The sequence below is a fragment of the Haliotis asinina genome, chromosome 7 (genome assembly GCF_037392515.1).
Source record: "Haliotis asinina isolate JCU_RB_2024 chromosome 7, JCU_Hal_asi_v2, whole genome shotgun sequence".
Taxonomy (NCBI): domain Eukaryota; kingdom Metazoa; phylum Mollusca; class Gastropoda; order Lepetellida; family Haliotidae; genus Haliotis; species Haliotis asinina.
In genome coordinates, this window is record NC_090286.1 from 29734161 (window position 1) to 29753424 (window position 19264).

Here is a 19264-nt window from a genome sequence, read left to right on the forward strand (position 1 = left end):
AAGGTAACTCAAACACAACGAGGCTGTAAACAGTGATACCCGTAACACGTACATCACCGCCCAATAACCATTTCAATTTCTATTCAGCTTTAGCCCTCATCAAACATAGGCGTATACTTCCTTTTCCATGCATCAGTTTATTTAACAATGAGAGTTGACTCTGCTTTTAGACAAATCTACTCAATACTGCGTAACACTCAGTATTGTTAAATACAATGGATAAGTCATATTTATATATTTGTTCAGTACACTCCCAGGCACCTCAGTGTCATCACGTCTGTCACAAACATCACCCACACCCTGTGATTAGTACGTAGAAATAAGACTGACGGCTTGTGTTTGTCTGACGAGTATTTATTTCCTTTATACTGATAACATGAAGAGCGCTATTTATGCGTGAGTCACACTATAACATAACACACCTGCATTGTGCGCATACATTCAACTGATCGGAACTCAGACTGGGTTCCGTCTATATGTGTTTCATCCACCCAACACTTGACATTGTCAGTGATTTGTAACCATTTACATACATCAAGACATAACATGAGAAACAGAATGTAAAATATTCTATTCTATTTGTATCCGCGACAGTGCATGCTATCGAAATCCGAACAATGTACAAAGTAATCAATACACATCGTTAACGGTGGAAAGAAACTGTTCTTAGAAGTCATTGGACATAAGTATCGAAAATGAATTTTTAACACTATAAACATATAAAAATTTGCCCCCAAAATACACAAAAAAATACGTTTGATTAAAATGTAGTTTCTATGCTTCTGATGAACTTGCTAAATTAGAAATTTCGATGTGATCCCTTCTCTTAGAATTTACTCAGTAATCACTGAAAACGTGATCATTGTATCTGTTTACAAACTTTGAATTTCGAACTAACCAAACATCAGTGAGAAAAGAAAGAAACCGTCTTCATCTGTGTTTTTGTTTTGTTATGGGTTTTTTTTTTCATTTATCATTTTTCATTATTCAATGCTCGCCTCGCTATCAACCAAGTGACATACAGCCATATACATAGATTTGTTCTGTGATCAATGGTTTTGTGCGTACACACTATTGAATGAAATACGAAACCAATTCTATGCGATGTTAACTGTGCCCATTTGTATTACGAAGGAACTATACGAGGACAATGAAATGACGCTCCTAAAATGTCAACATTTGGAACAATGAAATAAATATGAACACGATTCTTAGAATCACACATTAGCATGAACCATGTACATCGCCCAGTACGGTGTCCTCCCACCTAGCCCAAAATCTATTTTTCCCTATTCAGGCCTTGGAAGACCGACCATCAGAAGTAACCGACCTAGATAGGTTTGCGGACTATGTTACTGAGAAGTGGGTTCAGAAAGGTCGCCAGACATGGAACCACTTTGACACCCACGGTCTCCGTACAACAAACCATCTTGAAGGCTGGCACCATAAGGTCAATAACGCCATCACGACACCCCATCCTAACCTGTACAAGTTTATCAATGTGTGCACCATATCCTGAATAACGCCATCGAGACACCCTATCCTTACCTGTACAAGTTTATCAATGTCATCAAAACCACGCATGCCAAGAATGAAATTTCAATAATCCATCTGCAGGCCACAGGTACACTGAAGTACAAGAAGAATAAGTATCGAGGTCTGCAGATTCAACTCCAGACTCTTAAGACCAGCTACCAATGTTGCAAAATTATTGTCATGTTTGCTGATGCTACTTCCTACTTAATAACTGTCAACTTATAAACTATAAAGTGTATGTTCAGATGATAATCTGAAACAGACCATATCAATCTGTGTAGAAGTTTGTGTTTATATAGTACGACTAATCCCTGAACCCAAACATTATAAACATTCCCACGTTGCCCAATGCGTTTGTTTGTACAACAGAGTAGTTTCAGCCAGTTTTGGGCTAGGCGGGCATGAACCTTCAATACAGGCAGAGATGTGTCGGCGGAACTGGGACAAAGAGGTGAAAAGGTATACGCATTAAAGTAGAGACACTTTAGAACTGGGACAAAGAGGTAAAAACGAAGGAACTATAAGAGGACAATGAAATGACGCTCCTGAAATGTCAACATTTGATTTGGAACAATGAAATAAATATGAACAATTCTTAGAATCACACGTGAGCATGAACCATGTACATCGCCCAATACAAGGGATGTTGCCTGTAACCTGACAAAAATTGCATATGTGATGAAAGTAATAAATGTACACCAATATATGTACAATATAATAAATTTACAAAGGTCTCTGCTTCTGCAAGACCACGTGTGCCTGCCTACACCGTGTAAATAACAGCCGTGTAAGAAGCACGTACGGCATTCGTCACCACTCGCCACTTTCCGTAACCGCCAAGAGGAGCTATTCGGCTTGTCCTGGAATAACACGAGTTGGTCTCGAATGCAAGCACGGTTCTTTTGGTAAGTGTGTTGGGTTTAGGCCCATTCGGTTACATTAGGGTGGGTGATACTTGGCATAATTGTGGAATATGTGCAGTCAATCATAGTATTTAAGTTCATTTGAAATTAAAGTGTTTTAATTTGTATGTCAGTGAAATATTACGCAAAAGAGGGTAAAGGTAAGTGAGTATTGTTTCACGTCGCTTTTAGCATTAGTCCAGCTATACCACGGAGGGGGACACCGGAAATGGGCTTCACATATTGTATCCATGTGAGGAAGTGAACCCCGGTCTTCGGCGTGACGAGTGAACGTTTTAACCACCGGGCTACCCCACCGCCGCACAGAGTAAGGGACACCGAATTCTTTCACACAGCTACACATAATTTGCTGTTGTAGCTCACTGTATCAGCTTAGTGTGGGACATATGAAGGACCATCTTTGGTATTCAAAGAAACAAATTTATTACACTCATCTGAATCGAAAGGGACCACTGGTGAAATTCGTCGTGAGGCTTCACAATATCTGCAGAGTTGTGTCCCTTTATTAGTCTAGGATTCTGTCGGCGTAGGTTTGAATTCAAGATACTAGTATATATACTTCCCACAAATATTTAATACTATCCAAAGTGACGTTAAACCCTAACCACTCAAAATTTAAGAAACATGCATTGCCTAGGAGTGCTTAGTGTCTATCTGCAGCTATATATAAGGAACGCTGCAGCTCACCATTGGGAATCATCGCTAACGCTGATACCAGATGTTAAGCGTAAGTATGTCATTGGAGACTCGATCAGTAGAAATCCTGCTTTAGGATCTCAAGAAATTTATTAGGCGCAGAGCTAAGACAGTCTAATATGTACAAATATATATGTACAAGGAATTGAAAAATGGCAGTAAAGATGTCTCTGATAATCCTGTGACTAGCAGCAATGGGGATGTTTAAAGAGACCACGAACTCTGATGAGGTGACGGGTCTAGGATAATCCTGTGACTAGCAGGGATGGGGATGATTAAAGAGGCCACGAACTCTGATGAGGTGACGGGTCTCTGATAATCCTGTGAGAGACCATGAGCTCTGATGAGGTGACGGGTATCTGATAATCCTGTGACTAGCAGCAATGGGGATGATTAAAGAGACCACGTACTCTGATGAGGTGACAGGTCTCTGATAATCCTGTGAGAGACCATGAGCTCTGATGAAGTGACGGGTCTCTGATAATCCCGTGACCAGCAGCAATGTAGATAACTAAAGAGACCATGAACTCTGGAACGGCTGAGACCACACACTGTAGATAATGAAGGCACAATGAGGTGGCGGCATCTCATATTCTCCTACAACTATACTCCGCAGTGATGATTAAGGCACCATGAGATGGCGGGGTCTCATATACTCCTATACCTAGACTGCACAGTGATGATGAAGTCACATTGAACTGTGATAAGGTGATGGAGTCTCTGAAACTCCTATCTCTATATGATGGGAAGCATGTCCATACATTAAACCAGTGCGTTCATAAAAGCATTCCTGACATCTGTGGTACATGATGATCTCGTATATCTACCAGCATTAACAAGTATATCAACATTGTTACTGGCCGACTTATATAACAGACGGTAGAGAAAACAAAGCCTTGACCTATCTTAAATAGTTACATTGACCTGAGGTAAATGCAGATTGAGCTTTCATTACCAATGACTAACATATATCTATCTAAATTATAATCCCGTGCGTCTCCATCCAATACCGTTACTATAGTGTTTTTTAGGCCACATTGTTTAGTTATGTCATATACATGTATATGATAATAAGATATAACGCCCAGGAGAAGCAGTTTCAATTACCTGCTCAGAGGAGATACCAGTGGGCGTATAAGGCAGAACAGAGATGAAAAGTATACAAGGGAATCGCTGTAAAGACACCCGGTGTCTGTGAGAGAGGGTACTCATGTCTTGTTCTGCTGTTATCACCAAATTGTGACTAATACTCACATTATTGCACAATACAATGTACGTTTTGTTATCCAATATTCAGATCACATATTGATGGACCTCCTAAGATGACACTATTGATCTTAGCGAAATGACACCACTAATAAATTATTTTCCCGTTATCAAAAGTACTGTACACGGACGTCGGGCACGTGGTTGTGCCCTCATGAGATGAGCTCTGGTGTGAAAAGGTGACGTGTCACAGTCCCTAACACACGATGTCATCATTTCGGACTATTATGTTCAACATTTCACCGGGAAGCTTCTGGTGCTGCCTATAGCACCGGGCCTTCACCCCTTCTGACTTCACTAGACGGTGGCATTCAGTCTACAGTATCAGACGTCTAGTCCGTGGACCGCTCAACATCTTTCACGTGCTCTATCTCTGCATACAGAGATTCGTCATCAGCAGTCAGGTTCATGTATACCTAGAAATAAACAGTTAAAAAGTATACCATTATAAGGTGAATAAAAATTACAATCCAAAATACTGCACCATATATCCACCGAATCTTCATTCGAGGGCGTAGCTATGTAGATAAATGTGCCATTAAGATCACGTGGTACTTTCGATCTCCTAGTCTCAAGTAACGCTCGATGGTTTCCTCTCAAGTCGATGTCAGAAAAAAATAATGTGAATAGTTGCTGATCAACAGTTATGCATGTTTTCTATAAATGAGGTCACCTGATTTGTACTCATGAAATATACAGCGAGGCATCTGAGGCGCAAATACAGAACGTGATAAAAAAAAAAATAAAAAAAAATATAAAACACCAGTAAATACGACACTCGAAAGCTATACTGCAAGAACGGTTTCATAAATCAACAGGGTACAGTCTTAACTTGGCAAAAACAATCTCTAACAGGATATCATTTTCATAATGTGGTTTTGATGACTGGCTTAGACTGACGTTTAGTCTCTACAGAGCCTTAGTGAAAAAGCAGATTCAGATACACTGAGAAATTCTTCATTCGTACAGAAGATTATAGCATTCTGGCTAAACAAAGGGACGCAACTCTGCATAAAGACAAACACACGTGCATAATATATAATTATTAGGTATTTATCCGTCCCCATATGTTGCCCACTAATTAGCAATTATATGTACTGTTAGCTAACCTGGGAGTCTTCTAATATTCTGTGAAGCCTTCCTATGATCTCATGAAACGTGGGCCTCCTTTCCGGCCGCTCATTCCAACACTGAAGCATCATGGCGTACCTGGAACACCGCAAATGTCATACTCATGAACACCATTTCTGTAGAAAAATACACAACTATATTAATTTTGTTCAGCTCATATAAACGATGAGTGAAAACATTAAAAGTAATATAAACAATAAAGCATATCTTTTTTCATGAAAGCATTCAGTTACATATTGCATTTAAACAATCGTTCTAGAAATGAGAAATGGTTTCATTTTCAAGTTTATAAATATACAAACTCGGCCTACTTTCTTTTGCCCCCAGTATATATGAGTACAGTTTGCGCACTAAAGGTACTTTAGATACGGGATTTCGGCAAAGTTTCTTTTGCCCCTAAGTATATATGTTACAGTTTGCATCAGTATTATTGTGTGCGTTATGAGACCAAGTGGTTGGAAAAAGATAAAAGGTCTGTTTTCCTTTAGTAAGTCTGCAATCAGTGCGGAGTTACTCACATGTTGTCATCGCACAGTTTTGGCCTCTTCAGTCTGTAGCCCTCTTTGAGCAGGGTAAACAGCTGCTGGGTGTCGATGCTGGAGTAAGGGGTGCCCCCGAGCGTGAAGATCTCCCACAGCAGGATGCCAAACGACCAGCTGAAACGTATATCATCATCACATCATCATCATCATCATCATCATCATCATCATCATCATCATCATCACTATCACCATCACCATACCCGTAAAGGTCCCGGTGTAAAATAGGCTTTCAGCAACCCATGCTTGCAATAAAAGGCGACTATGCTTGTCGATGCGACTAACGGGATCGGGTTGTCAGACTTGCTGACTTGGTTGGCACATGTCATCGGTTCCCAAATGCGCAGATCGATGCTCATGTTGTTGATCACTGGATTGTCTGGTCCAGACTCGATTGTTTACAGACCGCCGCCATATAGCTGTAATATTGCTGAGTGCAGCGTAAAACTATACTCACTCACTCACTCATCATCACCATCATCAAATTATCACCACCATCATCATCACCCTCATCACATTATCATCACCATCATCACATCATCATCATCATCATCATTATCACCATCATCACTATCATCATCACTATCACCATCATCTTCACTATCACCATCGTCACCATCATCACCACAATCACATCATCGCTATCACCATCATCACTATCATCATCACTATCATCATCATCTTCACTATCACCATCATCACCATCATCTTCATCATTATCATCATCACATCATCATCACTATCACCATCATCATGTGTAAGACATTAAAATATGGCACATGTTGTTACAATAGGGATAAGGGGATACAAAAAACAGAATCATTAAATTTTGTGAGTGTATTCGGTATCCATGCTTAAATGTGGCGTTTTTTCTCAGAGAGGGAGCAAGAAAAAATCAAAAGCCTCCAACCAACTAAGGCTATCTAAAATAAAGTCAAATGTTTCTCGGCCATCGGAGCGCCACTTTTATTTGTGCGTGTAACAGGTTTTTATTGCCATTTTTAAATAAATAATTTTGACTTGGCCGCGTCCCGATCATCCATTTGTCCACTATAAGAATTAGTGTCAATAAGAACGAGTGTGATTACAACTCATTGACATGTTCTAAACTTCCCAAGCTGTATTTCTGGGAGAAAACAAAAAAAATGTGTCACATTTTTCTGTTATAATTTTTTTAAAAATGTGTCCTATCGCCCTCGTCACTTGTGAAAAAAAATGTGCCAGAGAAATATTTAATTTCTTTTATGCAGCCTAACAAACAAACAAGACCGAATAACTAACCAACCAGCCAGCCAGGCAGTCAGTCAAAACGGACCATATTCATATGCATCAGCGTAATAATCTTGAATGTGACCTTAAGCCCTATTTTCCATCACCTCATCCTACCATTTGTGCTATTTGCATCCGCTCGACAACAGTGCTTAAAATGCTGGGCGTAAGATTGCATCGAAATGGGCTTCAGTAAATCAGTAATCAATGATAACAACAAGGGTCTTTTGTACTAACCGACACATATTTGCAACGGGCTTTAAACGCAAACAAAACGGCCTTGAAAACGGATACGAGTTCTTTAAAGATAACTCGACACTCAGTTGTCGGATAACGTTTACGTTATCACGGGTTTGCAAAATAAGCTTTTACTTTAATCACGGAATGGCATTTCGGAAGAATAGTCTGTCAAGGTAGTGAGTTCTTATGATCAGATTTGATTTGGACAATAATGAGAATATGGTATGAATATGTTTACTTTAACATTCAACCAGTATACATGTTTGATTTGATGTAAACTATATTGGGTAAACACGTTTTGTTAATGTCGTCAACCACATCTAACGAGACAAACCATATTCCGGTGTGATTACTTTTCTTGAAAGTTGTTGTTATTATTATTATTATTAATATATTGAGTTGACGTTTCATATTTATATATTTTATATTTGAATTGGGTCACGTGACTTAACATATAGTACCCATATAAGGAATCGGGTCTTCAGCCAGACAGACGAGCGTTTTATCCACTAGCTACGCTAACCAACCTCCCACTACAACAAAACATTACCACTGCACCCCACAAAAGGCAGATCCACAATTTTTAAGTGTTTTTCTGTAGTTCTTGAAATCACTCGTATTAGATTAAATTAGATAAATCAAAACGTCGTGTCACTGACAAGATATTGTATTCGATTGACTACTATTTAACTACTACCGATTTCCAGTCAAATCTCAACCCAAAAAAATGATGACGTGCACATGTGTCTTTTTCGAAAGCAGCGAGAGAAAAACGAACCAACAGGAAGCAGGAAGCATTCCATAGCCTGGGTGTGTCGGCAAATATGGTATCTGCATATTCCATTATTCACAAACAAGATCATATATTTTCATTGTTTTGCTAATTTGTCAACGTGTTCTCACATAAAAGTACAGGATTGTCTACATGTATTTGCACCGCCCACATATTTTAAACTATAAAAAGAAAGTTGCAGAGTAGGAACCGGACATTAAGCGTTAGGCCGCAATAACAACAATTCCAAGGAATCCTTGGAATCGTTCGACTGTGTGGCCTGTGTACTCAAGAACACACAACGTGATGTGTAGAAATCCGACTCTGCAGTGTTGATAACAGGTCACTCACTGTGAAAGGAATCCGTTGCCCGCGTGGCGTATCGTTTCAAGGATGGAATTGTTCGTACATGCAAGTCTTGATTTTTCAAACCTTCAATTCTAAGGCAGCGAAAAAGACGCTCTCTTTGTGAAGCCTGTTCCACGAAGGAGTCTTTGTGAGAGGTTTTGTCAAAAGGGAATAGCTGTATATGTATTTCCTAATGAAGGAACGTTGCATAAGGCCAGACGTACGTACGTACGTACACACACACACGTACGCACACACACACGCACACACGTACGCACACACACACGCACACACGTACGCACACACACACACACACACGCACGCACGCACGCGCACACACGCACGCACGCACGCACACACACACACGCACGCACACACGTACGCAGATTGGGATATGCATCGGCAGAGAGTTTGACGGTTTACCATGGCAATTGTCACCCTCCTGGAAGAGGTGACACCTAAACTTGTTAAAGTGTCACTGACCAATGAAAGTAAAGTATTTTACGCGAAGGTAAGATACTAGTCTCCTTGAGGAGTTGAGTGTGCATTTGTAAATACAATCTCTACTTACACATCACTCTGGGTGGTATATGTGTTGCTGAACAAAGATTCCACTGCCATCCACCTGATTGGAACACGGGTCTAAAACAAAATATACAGTGAAAGTGAATGAGTGAGGTAGTTTCAGAGCTACAGGTAACTTGTCATTGAGTTATATGTATGTACTCAACTGTGTTCATCTCAGCGTATCCCAATTTTCTTATGAGTATCCCAATTTTCTTATGAGTAAAATAAACACATTGTACCGACCTCAATAAGACCCATTCCCATTTTTCATAAACTGTAAAATGATATAGTTCAATTGTTGGTTTACTTGTATGTTATTATTATTTGATCTGTAATATTAAAAACGATAAGCATGACTGCCACTTTTATGTGCTGAATTAGTAGAACCTCTCAATATACCCCAGCAATATTATCCATCCACCGCTACGCAAGCTAAACATTTTTATGTGTACGCATGTAAACTTGATAGGAATTGATTTTCCATTTAATTATTTGCTCAGTTTACACAGATACGCAGATTAACTGTACGTGTAGAGCTTTAAGGTATGGATATTTTCTGCACATCTGGCGGCGCCTATCTGAATATGAAACGAAATGGGCACTTGTATCCCATTGCGCTGGTGTTGCTGTTTATATTTTAATGTATCATTACTAGCTATTTTTCAGTACGTACACTTGATGTTTTGACGTATGTTTCGTCGTTCTTGGAAAGACCAAAATCTGCTATTTTGGCCACAAGATGGTCACCTAGCAACACATTACGGGCAGCAACGTCACGGTGTATGATCTGAAACATGAGAGAAATGTTCCTCAACGACAGCACACCATCACCCACAAGAACAAGAATGACATTCACCAAACCACCAACTTCATGGCCTTTTTGGATAAATATTTACACACATTTCATGCTTTTTTGTTGCTTGTATGTTTGACGGTGTGAGGTAAATAATCGCGTCTGGATCAGAGGTTTCAGTGATTGACATCATGAGCCTCGATCAACGCAATTGGGACTCTATGACACGTGTCGACCAAATCAACGAGTCTGACTGCACAACCGCTTTGGTCTAACCCAGATCTCGACTGCGGTACATGATGTAAACCATTTGACAGTATTTGAAAGCATTTGACATATATATTGCTGAAAAAGCATTTCACATAGCGTATTATTGAAATGCATTTGGCATGGAACAATGTTATAGAAATACATCAGATACGATATATAACTGAAATATATTTGACACAATGCATTACTGAAAATGCGAACGATTTCCTTTCCCAACAATCTGTTACCAAGGACGTGTTCAATTCATTACTGCACACAAACCCGCAGATGGTCCCCGTGTGTTCAGACTTTAGCTGACGGTGTTCATCCTCGACTCCTCGGGGGCGGGAGCTCTGTGGTTAAAGCGTCTCGGTCTGCTCGTCACGCTGAAGACCCGGGTTTGATTCCTCACATAGGTACAAAATGTGAGCTCACATCATCCGACGTGATAGTGCTGGAGTATGCAAATCGCTTGATTATCCCGGGTTATCCAAACATAGTATTTGGCGCAATACTATTGCTCCCTTCTATTATAACGAGTGAGTGAGTTTAGTGTTACGGCTGTTTTGACAACATTCCAGTATTGTCACTCCGGGGGTCAGCAGAAACCATGTGGGGAATCAAACCCGGGTCTTTCACGTGACGAACGGACCTTTTAACCACGAGGATACTCCACCGCCCCATTCTGTTATAATGAGTTACATATTATAGTTAGCTGTATCATAGTCTGTCTCACAGTCCCTGAACCCCATTTAAATTGAAAAGGAGCCCCAGTGATTTGGGAACCTGGGCAAATCTAAACTTGTTTCATTTTGGGTTTTAGAAGTGCTGGGAAGAAAGTAATGTGGTTCGTCTAGGGACTGTGAGACAGACTCTGCTAAGCAATAAATAAAGCAAGTCAGCAGATCCCCAGGCTCCGAATCTCCCATTTCAATGGCACCGCTTTTCAGATGATGGGGAATTATTTGTTAATATAAAATATATATATGCAGAGAGTTAAAGCGTTAGTCTGTTGACTGTATATGCCCACCTGTTTCTCGGCCAGGTGACACAGGCCCTCAGCTGTGTCCAGAGCGAACTTGATGAGGGTGGTCAGTCGGAGGGTACTGCAGTGGTCAGTGTTGGAGTACGTGTGGTTCTTCATCTTTCGACTCCGGCGGAGGAATGTCCTCATGTCCCCGTGCTTGCAGTACTCCATTGCCACGTACATCACCCCTGCAATTGCGACAAACGACGTGTGAGATAACCATACACCATTAATGTCAGTGGTTTACATATTGCAATTATACACTTTGATTATACACCCAGCAATATATGGTTGTTGTCTGTATATAATCGAGTCTGGACTAGACAATCCAGTGATCAACGGCATGAGCATATATCTACGCAACTGGGATACGATGACATGCGTCAACCAAGTCAGACCTTACGACAAGCCTGAGTTGCTGAAGACCAGTTGTAACACGGGTGTTCACGGGCTTATATTCCTCGAAGAAGAGTGTCGATTAAACGGTAAAACCTTGTGAAACTTTTAAAGTTACTACCGGATCCTTTGGCGCACGTTTATGTTTTCGTTCATTATGAACTACGTGCTGACAGGGGAAAATATATGCTTGAAAACAGTCGCCGAAATCGCCAAAATGTTTACGTCGCTGTTAGCAATATTCCAGTAATATCACGAGAGGGGACACCAGAAATTGGTTTCTTACATCACACAGCAAATCAGTTGAAAATGTGAAAATTAGGGGTGTATGCTTCAGTCTCAATGATACTTTCAACGGATCCCGGCGGTCAGACTATTGACTAGTCTGCCATACAGGCCCTGAGAGCAATATATCCAAGAAATCCCGTGCAAGTGACAGCTGTAGATTACCACAGTTTCTGAAAATGATGAATGTCTCTGGACTCTGATTTTATTGTTATCTTTCGTGAGCAGTTTTATCTGTAAAACATTTTCATTTCCGAGACTAGATGCTTCATCTAACTATTCACTAGCACTAGTTTTCTTGAAGAAAATCTCTTTAAGCCCAATTTGAAACATGACGTCAATCAACTAAATGATCGCCGCATTTATTCGGAGACATAAAACACATTTTCAGTGAGGACTGTAGGCTGTTCATCTGTGTTTATGTGTTTGTTACACAGGTACGTGACGACAGCCTGTAAATATTTGAATCTCGTCCAAATAATCCATACATCGACCTTATGAACACATATCCATACCGTATGGTTACCATGGTAATCTGTCAAGTCGCCAATATGACCACCCAATCCAGTCAGGACTTGGAAACTGGTTATTTTGTCATGAAATAGGTCACTTCCGATACGACACTTTTGGAGGGAATGTGACCGAGGCATAGTGAGTGAGTGAGTTTATTTTAACGTCGCACTCAGCAATATTCCAGCTGTATGGCGGCGGTCTGTAAACAATCGAGTCTGGACCAGACAATCCTGTGATCAACAACATGAGCATCGATCTGCGCAGTTGGGAACCGATGACATATAATGACTAGCGAGAACCCTAAGAAGACTCGTCTTGCTTCTCATACTAAGTAATGGGGCAGTGGGGTAGCCTAGTGGTTAAAGTGTTGGATGGTCACGACGAAGACCCGGGTTCGATACCCCATATGGTGACAATGTGTGATGCCTATTTCTGTTGTCCAACCTCGTGATATTGCTGGAATACTGCTTACAAAACGACGTAAAACTAAACTCACTCACTAATGTGAAATGTAACAGTGTATGAATGATAACTTCAACAAAATCGTATCCTTTTCTTGTTACAGTAACAGCTGCCATCGTCCCAAGTGGTGTTGAATGTCGTCGGTATTGTTTACGAATATAGCATTACCAGTGTTATATGCCTAGGTGTGAATAAATTACATTCAATACAACTTGTTAACAAGTTTTGAATGTTGTTATACGCTTTGTTTCGTTCCTGACTAGTCATACCACGAGAGTTCACCACAGAATGGCAACTAGCCAATCTGACTAGTCATATATCAGATATTTCCAGATATTTCTTTACAGCCCCACAGGTATGGTGTTTCACGACGAACTAGATAACCTCTCGGACTGGTAACTCCCTGATAGAAGATGGAAAATGTCTCTCTGCTACACAAAGATTACAAATCAGGATATATAGGTGCAGGCAAAGACAGATGAGTGATACGGATACTCTAGAGTCAGAAGGATGGCGAACCATCTGTAGATGGTCTTGAGATATTTAGAAACCGGACATTAAATATGCGGGATTTGGACGGGATGGTAGTCAACAGATGAGGTGCCAATAATATTTTGACCCATCCATATCATTGATCTGAAGATGTTGTAGTCAAACCTTAGGCAAAATATCTTTTTGAAGCATTTTCGGGAAACGATTATCCCAGTATACACATCTAACCCTACCCAAGAAAAGAAAAGAAAAGAAACGGTCGGTCCCAACTGATAGAAGAGATGGTTGCCGTGACTCACCTCTGATATGGCATGCCCCGACGAGGCAGACGACATTTTCATGTTTTCCCACCGCCTTCAGTATCGCCAGTTCATTCAGGAAGTCTCGTTTATCTTTGTCCGAGGCGTTGTCTGTCGTATAGAAAAATTCGTGAAGTAAACAGATTTAACACAGGACAGATTTGACGTCTTTTGGATACACATGTTACACAATCAAGCAAAGATAAGTGACCCTGGATTCGTTCTTGTGCAGACATCGTGGCGTTTACGTCGTTCATGTTATCAAGATTCGGGTTGTGGAGAGAGAGGGAGACTGTTTGGGGAAAGTATGTTAGTGCGCATCCAGGGTTCATGTTGTCTGTCTCGCTACTCGTATAACAAACAATGACGGACAGCCTCCTCTTGTGGTCGCTATTGGCGTGCGGTATTTAAGCCATTATTGACTACTTTTATAACTTTTAAATGTACTTTTTAATCTTTTATTCGGTAGCACACAAGGGTTCTTTGAACCGGGACGTTTACCGATGGTAATTTTGACCATGCACATAATAGCTTTTAGTGATGTTAGTCAAGACGGACGTCTTGAGTAACAAAACATATGTTTGTTTGGAGATGTGAAACACCCTTGATGAACTATCCCACAGCCAAATTTATCTTTCATTTATGAACTGGAGCTGAGTAGTTACTCACCTTTCAATGACTTGACCGCTACTGGTACCTTGACCCCTCTTTCCTTCTTGACGAAACCTTTCTTGACCTGTCCGAATTGGCCGTTGCCTAGCTGGTCATTGGTCAGTATTAAATTGGAGCGTTGGATCTCTAACGGACTCCCCTGAATGATCTCGTATGTATTCGATGACTGCTCGGAACCCGTTCCCTGGAAATAGAACAATCGTCAACGTAAACTCCACTATCAACGCCATCGAGACGTTTCAGCTGAATGTAAGACGCTGTAGCCTTGTTCGCAGTCCGGTGTAGTCACAGCCACCCAGAACACAGAACCAGGGGATCAAATGTTGCAAACACGTTGTAACAAGTTCTAGCTATAAACAGGGATTAAAGGGTCAGTGTGGAACCAGGAATCCCAAAGTGAAGTCTGTGTTCGTTTGATTCTGTGGGTTTTCTTAATTATCACAGGTGGAAGGGTTGGGTGATTGGTTTGTATGGAGACCATTACTGCTTTGTGTAACGTGTTACTATCATCTGACGTGTTTTAACTACTATTGTCTTACATATGTAAGTCTGCATGAGCTACTATTGTCAACGTGTATAAGTCTACATGAGCTCCTGTAGTTTAACGTGTATAAGTCCTTATGAGGTCCTGCAGTTTAACGTGTATAAGTCTACATGAGCTACTATTGTCCAAGTCTATATAAGCTATCATTGTTTAACATGTGTAAGTCTACATGAGCTCCTATTGTCCAACGTGTCCAAGTCTATATGAGCTATCATTGTTTAACGTGTAAGTCTACATGAGCTCCTATTGTCCAACGTGTACAAGTCTATATGAGCTATCATTGTTTAACATGTGTAAGTCGACATGAGCTCCTATTGTCCAACGTGTCCAAGTCTATATGAGCTATCATTGTTTAACATGTGTAAGTCGACATGAGCTCTTATTGTCCAACGTGTCCAAGTCTATATGAGCTATCATTGTTTAACATGTGTAAGTCGACATGAGCTCCTATTGTCTTACGTGTGTGAGTCTGTACAGTCTGCTCGGGAGCCCGAGTCTCCTGGGTCTGATGACCATGAAGTAAAGGATGGTAGACGATAACACCAGCACGATCACCACCAGGGACACGATCAGCACCGGCAGCACAGGCTTCAACGTGCTCGGCAACGTCTTCTGCAGCATCACTGAATAAAGGCGATGAGGTGTTGATGAAGACGACATAGCGAAAGTAGTTCTCAAAGCAATAATCAGAGTTACTTGAAGACAAGAGTTAGGACGTGTTGTGCACCATCAAATATTGAAACTAATGAGAGAGTGACTTTAGTTTTACGCCCTTTTAGCAATATTTCAGCAATATCACGATTGGGGACACCAGAAATGGGCTTCACACATTGTAACCAAGTGGGGAATCGAGCCCAGGTCTTTGGTGTGACGAGCGAACACTCTAACGAGTCGTTGCCTGACTGAGCTACGGAAACATTAAAGTATTGAGAGAAGGTTAACATATTATGTTGCGGGCTGTACACTTGTAACAGTCTCTGCTCCCCACCCCCACCATCTACAAACAGATGCACGCACGGACCCCCCCCCCCCCCCCCCCAACACACACACACACACACACACACACACTAAAAACAACAACATAAAACAAACAAAAAGCTTTGATGTCATGCGCTACCACCATCAATGGAACCGTTCAACGAGGGTACTGTCTGTATCCATGTTGAATTATGAGGATTAAATGAGTCATATCGGTAAGTTTGCTTGCTGCAATGGATACCCCACATACCCAGGTTCGTCATGGGTACAATGTGTGAAGCTCATTTCTCCTGTCCCCAGCCGTGATATTGCTGGAATATTGCTAAAAGCGGCGTAAAACTAAACTCGTTCGCTCCAGGTTCGTCAGAAAGGTGACGTCACCAACCTTGTGCGCATCTGCGCCCCGTCCAGCCCAACTCACAGCCATGGGTACATGTCCCCGTCTCCTTGTCACAGTCTGGTCCTCCTGCACACTTCCCACACCTGAACTTGCAGTCCTCGCCATAGAACCCGGGCTCACACTCTGAGGACAAGAGGACAAGCACGTGTTAATCATATCATACGATCTTTAAACATTACGGAATAGATTAGGTCTGGAGCAACCCATACTTGCCACAAAAGGCGACTATGCTTGTTGTAAGAAGCGACCATGACGGGATCGGGTGATCAGGGTGGATCGCTGACTTGGTTGACACATGTCATCAGTTTCCAGTTGCGCAGATCGATCCTCATGCTGTTGATCACTGGATTGTCTGGTGCAGACTCTATTATTTACAGACCGCCACCATACAGCTGGAATACTGCTGAGTGTAGCGCAAAGCTAAACTCACTCACTATTGCAAAAACATCTGATACATCGACCCAATGTATTTATCTTTGATAATTAATTCAATGCATAAAACTTGTCTTAAAAATTGAAACAGTGACATATATGTAGAATTATGTAGTTATTCAACCTTTGGGTCACTCCATAAAGTTCTGGTTGCTATATCAGAATCGTTAGAATAATCAAGCTGAGTAAAAAAATAATTTTTACCATTAATTTGATAATATATTTCAAAACCCGTGAGAACCTATCCCTACAAAGTGACTAAATTTGCACATCAACATATTTGTGAGACTGTGTGCGTGCAGTGACCAATTTACGTGCACACACTTACTCGTATAAATAACTTTTAACATTAAGTATTAAAATATTACATTTCAAAGTATTAAACTAATCTGAAAAAGTATAACTGACATTTTACTACGGTCAAATGTGGCCGGAATTGACTATTTCCTGTTTGATTGAAGGAGACCTTGCGTTCTCAGGGGGAAATCGAAAAAAAATGAATCACTTATTGCATTAATTTGTCTTTTATGCCTATGTTTGTATAATTATATAATTCTTGACCTCAGGTCTCGTGTCTCGTATAAACTCAGACGTCGCACTCGATGAAAACACCTGCTAATTTCCTTGTGTGGTAAACGTAGCTTCTAAATAAAAAGAACCGCTAAAAATTCGTATTCAAGGTCATTACTGACCATCTTGGCAGAAGACGCCTTTCCAACCAGGCGCGCACCCTCGGGAACAAATGCCGTTGATTGGGTCACACAAGGAGCTGTTCTGACAGTGGCCACATTTCAGGGTGCAGTTGGTGCCGTACTGGCCTTGTACGCACTCTGAAATTGAAAACATCTAACTGCATTGGAAACCAATTGTTGTTCCTAACAAGACAGGTCCGAGTCTCATGTCAGAGGCTAGTAAGAGCATTTTCAGGAGGAAGAGGATCTTAATTCCAATGAACAGAAATTTACAGATGAAGTAGGGGATTTATTATAGAAAACAAAAACCTCTTGGGCATTTTAATAAGCAATTTTACCATGCTGGCAGCGTTCACCGCTCCATCCTCTAGCGCATCCGTCTGCGCATTCCCCGGTCACGTGGTCGCATGTACCTTTCAGACACCGCCCACAAACACCGCGGCAGCTTTCTCCATATCGTCCATGTTGACAACCTGTAGTGAACACATCGTGTAAGCAGTGCCAGGCCATCAGTCTTACTACCCACAGACCTACAGTCAACACCCCATCCAACTACCCACAGACTTCCAGTCAACACCCCGTTTAACTACCTCTGAACATCCCGTCTAACCACCCACAGACCTCCAGTCAGCGCCCCGTTTAACTACCCCCAGTCCTGCAGTCAACACCCCGTTTAACTACCTGTGGACACCCCGTCTAACTACCCACGTATCTCCAGTCAACACCCCGTCTAACTATCCACGGACCTGCTGTCAACACCCCGTGTAACTACCCACAGACCTGCAGTCAACACCCGTCTATCAAGACGGTCACAATGACATGACATCATGAAGCTAGCGAGAGATTTAATCAATCAATACAATTTATTGACAAGTCCTGTAAAAGATCTCTTTCTCCATCTGACTTACTCTGCAGACATTTGAACCCTAGTCTTCCAGGCTCACACCCTTGAAGACAATGTCCTGTCTCGTGGTCACATGAGGTCTGGCCGATACAGCCCCCACAAATCTGTGTGCAGTCTATACCATAGGTCCCCGGGGGACACTCTGTTGGGTAAAGAGACAACAGTGCATGGACTGAGTGTGAGGAGGTCAGTAAATCGTGAAGCCTGTGCAAGCATACAAGTGGTTAAAAGCAATAGACAGTATAAACAACGATCAAAGCAGTCTTTTATGGGCTTATAAGAGCCATTTATTATAAGAACTCTTCAGAATTTTATGAAAGGAGTTTTTCCAAACTGGTAGTGTTCACCACGTTTTTAAGTTTTATTAATTTCGTGAAGTATATTTACTCTGGTCACATCTTTGTCCCTCCCAGCCCGGCTCGCATCCTCCGCTACACACCCCCGTCACGGCGTTACACGTTTGACGACGACGGCAGTAGCCACACTTTCCTTTACAATCACGACCAAACGTATACGGCTCGCATGCTGAAAGTTACAGCCACAAATATACTTCCATATAGACAACAAAAATAAATGTAGATCTTTGCAGCCTCATAATAATAGCAATGAGGAGAATAATTCTACTAGGAAACATCTCAGTAGACGAAAGTATGTTTTACGTAGCTGAAAGCATTTCTTCCGCAGATGAATGGATCTTCCACGTAGATGGAAACATTTTGTGCGTAGAGGGACGTATCTTCTACTTAAATGAAAATATCTGCTACCCAGATGAACGTATCCTGTACGTAGATGAAAGTATGTTCTATGTAGACGAAGGTATCTTCTACGTAGATTAAAGT

General features: G+C 41.3%; 1 protein-coding gene across 1 annotated transcript in view; it reads right to left on the reverse strand.

Annotated features, from left to right (window-relative positions):
- Positions 1–338: 338 nt before the first annotated feature.
- LOC137292206 (angiopoietin-1 receptor-like) overlaps positions 339–19264 on the reverse strand; it is a 52048-nt gene continuing 33122 nt past the window's right edge. Inside the window, exons 4-17 of the mRNA XM_067823769.1 lie at positions 18813–18950; positions 18430–18567; positions 17860–17994; positions 17522–17659; positions 16383–16520; positions 15479–15642; positions 14473–14659; positions 13804–13914; positions 11360–11544; positions 9961–10074; positions 9292–9362; positions 6071–6208; positions 5531–5630; positions 339–4837 (exon numbers count right to left, since the gene is read on the reverse strand). Of these exons, the coding sequence (XP_067679870.1) occupies positions 4754–4837; positions 5531–5630; positions 6071–6208; positions 9292–9362; positions 9961–10074; positions 11360–11544; positions 13804–13914; positions 14473–14659; positions 15479–15642; positions 16383–16520; positions 17522–17659; positions 17860–17994; positions 18430–18567; positions 18813–18950 (1841 nt within the window). The 3' untranslated portion in view covers positions 339–4753. The remainder of the gene's footprint in view (positions 4838–5530; positions 5631–6070; positions 6209–9291; positions 9363–9960; positions 10075–11359; positions 11545–13803; positions 13915–14472; positions 14660–15478; positions 15643–16382; positions 16521–17521; positions 17660–17859; positions 17995–18429; positions 18568–18812; positions 18951–19264) is intronic.